Raw genomic sequence first — 10604 nt, forward strand, 5'->3', positions numbered from 1 at the left:
ACTTTTTTTTTTTTTGTTTTCACGTGTCGTTTGGTATCTGTATTGGAGTCTCGATTAATTCAAATTACATAGTATTCGGTCCATCCTGGTGGTGGCGCTCCCAACAGAATTTTCTCCATATTCAGGGCTCAAACTCAAGAACTTTGATTAAGAGTGGAGTTGTCCACCACTACACCATAACCTACGTTAATAACTGTATTCACATTTTTGTCCTTGTTTATGTGTGTGGTCCTTTTGAACTTTATTCATTCCTTAGCTGTGAACTAGCAGAATTTAACTTTTTCTATTCTTCTACACCAAAAAAGGATTTTGTTAATTAGTTGAACATTCCCTCTTCTTTATGACTACTTGTTTCATTCAACTTGTACTTTTTTAAAGTTTTATTTAACTTTTACAATGGCTGATATACTTGTTGAATTGATCAGATATAAGTCTTTAAAAATTGGATAGCACAAATGACATTTATCCAAGTGCGTACTTGAAAAAATCAACTTGTACTTTTTTGAAGTTTTATTTTAACTTTTACAATGAGTGATATATTTTTTAAGTTGATAAGATATAAGCCTTTAAAAATAGGATAGCACAAATAACATTTATCAAAGTAGGTACTTGAGAAAATGTATCCAAGTGAATTCAAATTAGTGGATGTCAAAAAGTAAAGTAGTCTTATTAGATCATTTTCAAAGGCAAAAAGAAAAGATGATTATTTGTCAAATGCAAAAGAAGAACTCATGTATCAAGTACATAAATAAGCTAAAAACTAAGTAGTTATAAGCTTAGTCAAATACCTTTTAAAAACTGAACATAGTCGTTTACATTGTCTCTTCAAATAATCTACAAGGAAATAGATACGAATGAAAGAATTAGACACAAGGGATGGAGCATCTCACCACGCTATTGATCTAAGATGTTTCGTTTTCACTTACTACTTGTTCTTCTTCCTAAAAACCACTTCAGTATCCAAACCAAATCCATCAATACGTCTCACCTCAACCAACTCAGACACTTTGAACAATTCCTTAAGTGGTTCCACACTGTACAAGTCATTCGCGGAATACTTATCCGCCCGTCTAGATAACGACAGGTGTAACACACAAATCCCACCAGGCTTCAACGTCCGTTCGATCTCCCTAACGAACATCAACGGATACAACGCGTGATCAAACACATTAGAGAACTCCAAATCAAAACTCCCATCATCAAACGGCTGATGATGAAAGTCGCCCTTTATAACCAAGGGTGGATACGGCACCAGATCAATGCCGACTGAATCATCAACTCCGACCCGTTTTAATGCCTCTACTTCCTGCCCGACCCGCGCGCCAATGCAAAGAGCTTTCGAGTTATTGAATAAAAAACCTCCAACTCTCAGATTGTTGAAGAATTCGGAGAAGACCTTGACCTTTCGATTCCAATCTCGGGTGGTCCAAATATGTCGGAGTTTCGGGTTGAGGGTCTTGTTGAGCTGGCGCTCGATGTATGCATCGTAGGATGAGTAACCGGGTCGGATACGGAGGTCGGGTGGAAGTAATACGGTGGGTTTGTGGAGAGAGCGCAAGGAGAGAAATGCTAAAAAGGAAAGAAAGAGGAAGAGAGAAAGGAGGAAAGGAAGTTTATGGAGATTTATGTTCATGGTTGATGCATTATACATGATTCGGAAAAAAATTGGATTTCTTGTTTTGAAGATAGATGGTTTGGTTTGTGTATGGAGAATTCTATACGTAGATAACGTGTATGCAAAATTCTCTATGTGGGTGGGCTGGACCACGAGACTCTTTGAACCTATAATCTCATAGGCGCCGGAGCTATCTATATCAAAGTGTGGTCAGTCGTGTACTCTCAGTCAAATTATTGGCAGAAAATTTCTGACTCTGCCACTGTAATCTGATCATATGATAACAACTTTACTAGTTATTCCAAATCTTCATTTAAACTTTACCGGTAATTCCAAGTTTCCCTTTCAAAAAGTTCCGACATCACGACTATAAAAGGAAAGGAAATAATTCTATGGTTTTTTCCTTTTTGGAATAGTTGATACTTCCTTCATCTCAAATTATCCGTTCCAAATTTCTTAATTTAATTTCTCATTTTATTTATCTTTTTTCAATAACTAAGAAAAGATAATTTTTTTTTTCATGTTTTATTATTTTGTGTTTTAAATAATACCCCTCTTATTGTTGTTTGCTCCGTCCAAAAAACTGATCACTTTTGGAATATATTTGGAAAATTTTAGCTAAATTATTTAGACGAATATTTGGACTTTGGATCTTTACAACTGTTCGAACATGGTAGCATTTAAACAAATTGATAATTTAGGTGTAACTTGATTATTTTGTTTGCATACATGGGTCCACTTTGGCAGTTGTCACAGCCAAGTTGCACATCCATTAGAGAGACGGGATAAATATAGGACAAAATTAATGATGCTAATCTTTCCTGGACTGAAAGGTACATAAAGGGCAAATGTAAACTCAAATTGAATACTTCATTGATTATATTTAGCTTTTTTCCATATGCTTTTTATCATTCCCAATTTGACTGTTAAGTGTCAATTTTGTCTGGACAAGCTTTTTGACGTAAGATACTAGAACTGTGTATCTTTGTTAAACTTTTTTAATTAACTTGTGTATTCCACACTTAGATTAGTAATCCAGTAGAGTAGTAATTCAATAAGATATCCAGTGAAGTGAATTAATTTGTCTATCCCACACTTCTTAAGAAACTATAAACTTTAATTACCTTATTGGACTGATTCCACGACATATCCCGTGTATTCCCACAAAGTAGGATCTGAGACGGTTAGAGTAAAATCATACCTTACCGCTAACCAATTGGACTGATTGGAAGTCGCTAATTGCAAAAGAAATTACCCTGCCACATCCTACTCAAAACAAAATACTAAGAAACATAAAAATGAAATTGTGAGAAAGATGCAACATTTAAGTTCTTTACCTCCTATGAATCACTTAAAAATAAACTGATCATACCTTAAATTGTTCCAATATCGCACCTCACCCATATATGCCCGGAGTTTGATCAAGGAAAACAAGCATTACATTTACAGGAAGTCTCTCCAAATCAAATCAGAGCTTCTAGTATTCGGATCATACAGTCAATAAGATCAATAACATGCCAAAACTGTACAATCAACACACCTTGGTGGAGCTGATTGTTCCTCAATGGCTCAATTGATCATGCTTCCTTCTCCCTTAGATGTTAAAGGCTCATATAATTGACTCCAGTCTCTCAAAAACTAAAAGTATCAACAAGAAGCAAATGGCACAAAGCAAGTTAACAAAGTAGAACTGACCAAAATATTTGAACTCAGAAAATGCAGGATTATTGATAATTCTGTACTAACATCCTTATGGAAGACAAAGGTATTGCAGAACGCATTAACCACTACATTAGATAAACGCGGGAGGCCTAATTTTTACATCAAGAGATATCCATCATACAAGAAACATAAAAGAGGAACTAGGAAGGACTGGGCAGTCCGTGTCTTCTGGACTGACTTGCAGAGATGGTCAGTTCAGACTTGGCAGTCCGTGTCCATCCACCACTCCCAATAAAACAGACTTCGAAAAGGCAACAATGAACAACATGCAGAGATGCAACAAGCAAATGCATATGATTCTTCTCATTAAGAGGCATCAGGCAACCCAAAAGATGGTAACAGCCAGCCCCTTTCTTTGGCATACTCCAAATAAAAGGTGAATTTATCCCTTGCATTAGGAATGTCAAGAGCCAGATCCTCAAGCCCGTCCTTGATCCTCCCAAAGCCTTTGGTCATCTGGTTTGTGGTGATAAGCCCCTCATTAAAGCATGCTTGCAGCAAATCCAGCATCCTGTCATTCTTCTTCTCCATTGCCATAACCAAAGCTTTCTTCACCACCTCATGATTAAAGAATGGCATTCCAAGATCTCGTATGCACTGGCAAGCTTCACTGAGAACACCACTACTTTCAAATTCCTCAAGGAGCTTTTGTATCTTATCCTTTGCATCTTCCACAGCCCAGCCAGTCCCACCACCCCAACACCTCAGGATCCTTTCTCCAGCATGCCGTGCAGATAGAAGTGATTGAGCCGTACAGACGGTCTCCGCTCCACTGCTGCAATTTGGTGGCAGCTTATTCGATATCTCCTCCAAATTCAGAGGAGCGAGGACATCATCTATTACAGCCCTAGCAAGGAAAAGAGCAAGTTCATTGGAAGCATCCAAAATGTCAAGTGCTGTATCTTCTGCGGATTCCAGTAGCATCACAAATCCATTGACTATGTCTTCACTAGAAAAAATCTCAATATGAAGTGCAGAAAGCAAAACAGATGCCATTTCCTTTTCCTTGTTTTTCCTGTCCATGGCAAGGGTAATTAGCTTCTTCAGGAAAATGGGATTATACTCGGGTGCCCCCAAATCTTCCAAACTCCGGATAAGCTCCGGAATGTCATCTGAGAGGAAATATTCATGGATTATGTTAACGATCTGTTTTTTGTACTGCTTCACTTTTTCATCATCTGGACCATTTGCTTGTCCATCGTCACCTGACGCTTTCAAGAAAGATGCATCAAGCCAACCCTCAGCAATTGCCCGACGAACAATCAACTGGAACAAAGTTTTTGCAGAAGGAATATCCAGAGAAAGATCATCGATACTCTCGGCCATCCTAGAAAAGCCCTTCACCATTTGACTGGAACTTATAAGACCCTCTTCTGCGGCCTCCTTTAAAAGCTTCAGAATAAGTGGTTCAGCAGACTGCATCTCCATTGCTAAAACTAAAGCTCTCTTGACGACTTCGTGATAGAAAAAAGGAACCTCCAACTGTCTTATGCATCTGCATGCCTCAACAATATCTCCACTCTCAACATACTCCCTCAATAGATCGGCAATCCTTTTCTTGACATCCTCAACAGTGAATTGGGTGCTGCCACCCCAGCGCCTTTCAACAAGCTCTGCATGGTGTGGAGCTGAGAGATAGCTCTTCTCAGCAGTTTGCAGCACCTGTATCCCCTTGGAGGATTCTGGGAGCGTCTTCCTGGCTCTTGCGATAAAAGCTGGTGGAAGAATGTCATCAACCACAGCCCGTGCGATGAATAAAGCTAGGATATCAACAGTATCTGGTATGTCCACTGCCAAATCATCAGCAGACTCCACAAGCATGAAGAATCCCTGACTGATCTGGGTAGGGTTGATGACATCAGCATACAGAGTAGAAAGAAGAACTGAAGTCATTTCCTTCTCCTTGTCATGCCTATCCATTGCCATAGAAACAAGTCTCTTAATAAAATATGGATGATACTCGGTTGAACCTAATTCCTTGAGATCAGATGCAGCCAGTTCCACGTCACCGGTGCTGAAGTATTCCTCTATAATTGATACTACAGATTTCTTGTAATCATCTAATGGATCAGAGACAGCTGTTCCTACAAGCTCATATGGCTCCTGTCCATTTAGTGTAAGGTGGAAACAACACTAATATTAAACCATTATGAAAAATCACTGAGGCAGTATCCTACGATACTGATTAATCTATCAATTACAGATACAACAGACTAGACCAGGAATCAATTGCTTCACAAAAAATGGAATTTCCAAATGGAAAATTTAAAATTACCCTAACAAAGATATGTATGTTGTGTTAAAAGACTGCTCATAACCAGTAATATTCTTGGCCCATTTTTATTTTTCTTGGCGATGGATGAGTTGACATAACATATCCAAGGGGAGGTACCATAGTATTGATTGACGAGACACATCGAGGAGTTAACGATAAACGAGAGATTTGGAGACAAATACTGGAGTTCAAAGGATTCAGGTTAAGCAGAACTAAGACAGAGTACTTTGAGTGCAAGTTCAGTGATGTGACTCACGAGGCAGATGTGGAACTGAAGATCGATACATGAATAATCTCTAAGAGAGGAAGTTTCAAGTACCTTAGGTCAATAATACAAAAAAAGGGGAAACTGACAATGATGTTACATATCGTATTGGAGCGGGTGGATAAAATGGAGGCTTGCATCAAGTGTCTTGTGTGATAGAATGTGCACCAAAACTTAAAATTAGAAAGTGGTTGTTAGAACAACTATGTCGTATGAGGAGTATTAGTTGGCCAAGAACTCACACATCACGTATAAAAGATAGAAGTAACGAGAATGAGGATGTAGAGATGAATGTGTGAACATATTAAGAGAGATATGATTAGGAATGAAGACACTCAGAATAAGGTAAAAATGGCCTCTTTGGTGGACAAGATGACGGAAATGAAGTTGAAATGGTTCGGGCATGTGAAGAGGAGATGGACAGATGCGCAGTAAGGAGGTAAGAAAGGTTAGTCACAGTGGATTTGAAGAGAGGATGAATAAACAGAAGAATTACGGAGAGGTGATCCACCCTAGATAGAAAGATAGGGAGATCAAGGATTAGGGTAGAAGGTTAGTAGGTTGTTGATCGTTGTCCAGTTCTCCTTGTCAGGATAATGACTATTATTCCCCCATTATCTTATTCTTAGATTGTTATTATTACTTATTGTTTTCTTTGCTTCGGTTACCATATTATTTGTTGTAGCTATTGTTCTACTCTCCATGATTTTCAGCATGACTTCTTCATTATTATATTTCCTTTGCATACCTGAGTCTAGGGTTTATTGCAAACCATCAACCGTATTATTTGTTGTAGCTATTGTTCTTCTCTCCATGATTTTCAGCATGACTTCTTCATTATTATATTTCCTTTGCATACCTGAGTCTAGGGTTTATTGCAAACCGTCTCTCTCCCTTCAAGGTAGGGATAAGGTCTGCATACACATTATCCTACTCATGGGATTACAAGGGGTATGTTGGTGTTGACTCTTGCTCACTATTACTAAAATTTTGATTTGAACTGCCATAAAGAAGAATGTTGAGTATACATACTTCAAGGGAAAAATTAAAGCCTTGCTTAGCGGTGAATTAGGTTCCTCCGTGGAAAATGTGTTTCGAGTCTTTAGGAATCACAATTTTTAGGTATTTGACTTGTCGATTAAAAAAAATTGGGAGCCACAGCAAATCAATACCCGGGGAGACAGATGCCAATAGACAGGAAAGAAAGCAAAAGCAAAAACAAATTAATAATTGTGCATTGGGTATGCATTACGAAGCACTTCGAAAAATAACTTCTGCAATCATGATATTTAGAACTAAAATCGTTTTTACTATTGCATTATTCTTCATCATCGCCGATTCCCTTCCCTCCTTTTAAATTCTTTTTTTTATTCTACTCCGCAATTGCATAGTGTACATATTTTGAATGGTTTTAGAACTTGAGGGATGATTGTGGTCTATTGTAAAGTGTAATACTACCAAAAAATTATTTTAGCACTCCAATAAAGAATAATGTCACGTGCAATATAACCAAAGTAACTTCCCTCATCCTAGAAGTATAGTTGAATAAGTCGCAGGACTCACCTCACCACTATCATAGTTGGGATCATTTTTATCAAGATGAGATTCACCATCAGTATCGAGCAGTTTTCCCCAAGTGCCTTTACCACCAGCACCATCTGTTTCTCGCCATCAAATAAAGGGAAGCCTTCAGTATATGAACCAAAAAAAGGAAAAAAAGGAAAAAAAGCCTACAATCAGTTTGCCTCTGCATTCCAGAACACTGATAAAGTATGAAAGAGAGATGGATGCCGTTAACCAGTTTTCAGGCTTCTATTGTTGTAATATCAATAGGGAAGGATCCAGGCGGATGAGGCAAGACAAGGAGGATTACCAAAGCCTAGGCTAGTACTTCTCACATGCCAATAAACATGTGAAAGAGAGAGATTGGGAAAGAGATGGAGAACCTAATGTTAGAAAAATGCTTGGACTATCTCTCATGTACACTCCCGCCAAGGATGTCTTCTGATAAAATTTAGCCCCTATTAGTTAGATTTTTGTGTGACGAACATGAACAGTAGGCATCAACAGAACACACTGCTCACACATAAAAGGGTGTCCCCGCCCCCAGCCCCCCAAAAGTATAAACACTCTGTCTGCCCTACTTTATCTCAACACCATTTGCCTCGGCAAAGGTGATAGAGCTCTACCGCCCTTCCCCCCTTGTGTTCCGGGTATTCCACCTGTTTACAAGTGATCAACTTGATATGCGTATTATATTATATTAGTAATAAAAGAAAATGTTGGAGGACTAACTGAAAACTTAACAAGATAAGGAAAACATCACCTCATGTTCTAAAAGTGACTTGTCAAATGAATTAAAATCCTTGAAACTCGTGAAAAAGCTTATGTGAACATTATTGCTAGTGTAATGGTGTCAAAATACAATGGAGATGTTTTGAGCTCCGCCAAACAAGAAAAATTACTCAGTATTTTTAAAAGCTTGCTTGAATTTGAAATTTGATCTCCAAGTAATTTTCCACTTCATGGATTTGGGCCACACTCTTGAGCAAACGAGTACTCTCCTAGATTATTGATATAGTGTGGAGTACAATATAGGTGTTTACCGGGAACATAGGCAGAACGGAGCATGAGTTCAACTGAACTCGTACAATATACATGCTTACGGGAACATAGGCAGAATGGATCATGAATTCAACTGAAGCCAGCATTTTTTCACATGAAATGAAAATATGCACTATGTGGAAAGTACTGAAATTTCAACAACAATTAGATTTGAGCCCATAGTTTTAAAAATGTAATGGACTAAGTGGTAAAACCTTACAAGTTATTCGAACTTACAACAACAACAACAACAAACCCAGTGTATTCCCACTTAGTGGGGTCTGGGGGGGGTAAGATGTACGCAGTCCATACCTCTACCTCTGATGAAAAGTTATTCGAACTTATCAATTTAAAATCCTTAATCAAACTCTTAAGGGGAACTCTTGGAGTATTCACGCGAGACGAAAAACAAGAACTGCTTTAAGTACAATACTCTGCATCGTGGCCTCGTTCTAGCAAGAGGCATCAAGAAACTCTATCCACTGAGGATAGTTTCAAAAAGGCATTTATAATGGCATTTCTATTTCGATTACTCATTGTAACCTTAAATCAGTTAAGACACTTAAAACTTCTTTCATCTTAAGCGCAATAATAAGCGCCAGTACGTAGTCTCTTGACTCGGTAATAAAAGATAGTCCATCATAATTCAGAGTAAGAAATTCAATACATATACTTAAAAGGAACTATAATATAGTCACGATTGATTCAGCCAAAAAGTAATACTCACCCTTCTTAACCCGGATATGTTTCCCTGAATGTGAACGCCGTACATGTCTCACAGCAATCCCAGCCGTTGATGCCTTCCCACCGCCTGGTGCCTTCACATGATGTTCTGATAAAAGAAATGAGGAGGATGATTTGGCACCTGGAGATTTCAGCGTAGGTGACTTCGGAGAAGATGACAAAACCTCCACATTTTGCGGAGCAATATCCAGCATCTCCCTCTGTTGTTCAGTCAGAAATCCCTCACTTGACTCCATTTCACAAAACCTACACACAATCAAATCATCAATTCTCCCGCTTAACAAAAAGCACACAACTATTTACTCCCTCAGTTTCAATTCCTTTCAACTATTTCGATTTTATACGGAGTTCTAAGAAAATAAAATATACCTTTGAATATGTCAAATGAATCAAAATTTCCTTAATCTTGTCGTATTGAACATTTCGGGCACGTTTGGTTAGAAAACAAGTTATCCGAGATGACTAATTTTCCCAGTATTATTATTATTCCACCTTCAATGCCACATAAAAATAACACTACAACTATAACTAATCAGGTATCCCGCAATGTTATCGGGATAAAATTCTTTTTGAAATAAACTAAAAAGAAAAGTAGGCCAAACAAATTGAGTATTTATTTATTTTTTACCTCTCTGAGTATAGGGAATGAATTCCTCTGTTCTTGGCTCGGATGGTGAGCCAAGAGAGAGGATACAAAAATCGAGAATTCGATCGATCGTCCTCAAGAAAAGCTCCAGTAAAACCCTAAATTGATGAAGCACAAAGGGAAGAATTATGTGTGTAAATTATATAGTATATGAATGGGATGTTTTGTAATTTTGTATGTATAGGTTTATCTGTGGATTTATGGATTGAGATTTGATTGTTGACAAATTAATTAATTAAAAAAAAAGGAGTGAGAGAGTTGAAATGGATGAGAATGTAGACTATAAATAGAAGGGACTAGCTAGACTATGATTAAAGGTACACGTCAGCAAGTACAATGATTCTATCCACGTGGCTTCTTCTCGTTTAAGCTGAGGTTATTTTAATTTGTGGAGCTCCACTTTAAGGTTTGGCTGCTGTTATTAATTAAAAAAGAAAGAAAAGGTTAAAGGTTTTGCTACCGAAAATTTATACTGATGCTGTCACTTGCAGACAAATAGCTTACGTGCTTAACTTGTTAACACTTTGTTGCAGAGAGGGGTTGTTTAAATGATACTACTTCCTCCTTACATCTTTACTTTTTCGATATAATTTACTTATCCAGTCTAAAAATTTAAAAGTAATTTAGTATCTTTTTATATTTATTAGTACTTTGTATCACCTATTTTTATTATTAAATATTTTTTAAAATATTAAATTTATCTAATGTGATAAAATTATTTTTTTATTTATTA

At 37.4% G+C, this 10604-nt stretch overlaps 2 protein-coding genes across 3 annotated transcripts; both read right to left on the minus strand.

Moving 5' to 3' along the window:
- Positions 1-765: 765 nt before the first annotated feature.
- LOC107862639 lies at positions 766-7535 on the minus strand. Its single transcript, XM_047409664.1, has 2 exons — positions 7441-7535; positions 766-3253 (listed from the first exon to the last, which is right to left on the minus strand). Exon 2 carries the CDS (start codon positions 1649-1651, stop codon positions 926-928), a length of 726 nt encoding a protein of 241 aa, XP_047265620.1. The 5' UTR covers positions 1652-3253; positions 7441-7535; the 3' UTR covers positions 766-925.
- Positions 3292-10280, minus strand: LOC107862638 (MA3 DOMAIN-CONTAINING TRANSLATION REGULATORY FACTOR 1-like). 2 transcript variants are annotated; one of them, XM_016708270.2, is made up of 4 exons: positions 9854-10280; positions 9209-9471; positions 7441-7535; positions 3292-5440 (listed from the first exon to the last, which is right to left on the minus strand). In XM_016708270.2, the coding sequence occupies exons 2-4, from the start codon at positions 9459-9461 to the stop codon at positions 3644-3646; spliced, it is 2145 nt and encodes a 714-aa protein (XP_016563756.2). In that variant the 5' UTR covers positions 9462-9471; positions 9854-10280; the 3' UTR covers positions 3292-3643. The 2 variants fall into 2 exon arrangements, with proteins under 2 accessions (XP_016563756.2, XP_047265619.1); XM_047409663.1 differs by lacking the exon at positions 7441-7535 and having other exon boundaries at positions 9854-10129.
- Positions 10281-10604: the final 324 nt, after the last annotated feature.

This window comes from Capsicum annuum, chromosome 3 (assembly GCF_002878395.1).
Source record: "Capsicum annuum cultivar UCD-10X-F1 chromosome 3, UCD10Xv1.1, whole genome shotgun sequence".
NCBI classification, from domain to species: domain Eukaryota; kingdom Viridiplantae; phylum Streptophyta; class Magnoliopsida; order Solanales; family Solanaceae; genus Capsicum; species Capsicum annuum.

Excerpts from the sequence above, each read along its gene's own strand:
- LOC107862639 (XM_047409664.1), bottom strand. The coding sequence starts at position 1,651 with ATGTATAATGCATCAACCATGAACATAAATCTCCATAAACTTCCTTTC.
- LOC107862638 (XM_016708270.2), bottom strand. The coding sequence starts at position 9,461 with ATGGAGTCAAGTGAGGGATTTCTGACTGAACAACAGAGGGAGATGCTG. Across the intron at positions 7,536-9,208 it reads ACATATCCGGGTTAAGAAGG|ATGGTGCTGGTGGTAAAGGC; the intron begins GTGAGTATTACT and ends GGCGAGAAACAG. Across the intron at positions 5,441-7,440 it reads CCAACTATGATAGTGGTGAG|GAGCCATATGAGCTTGTAGG; the intron begins GTGAGTCCTGCG and ends CTAAATGGACAG.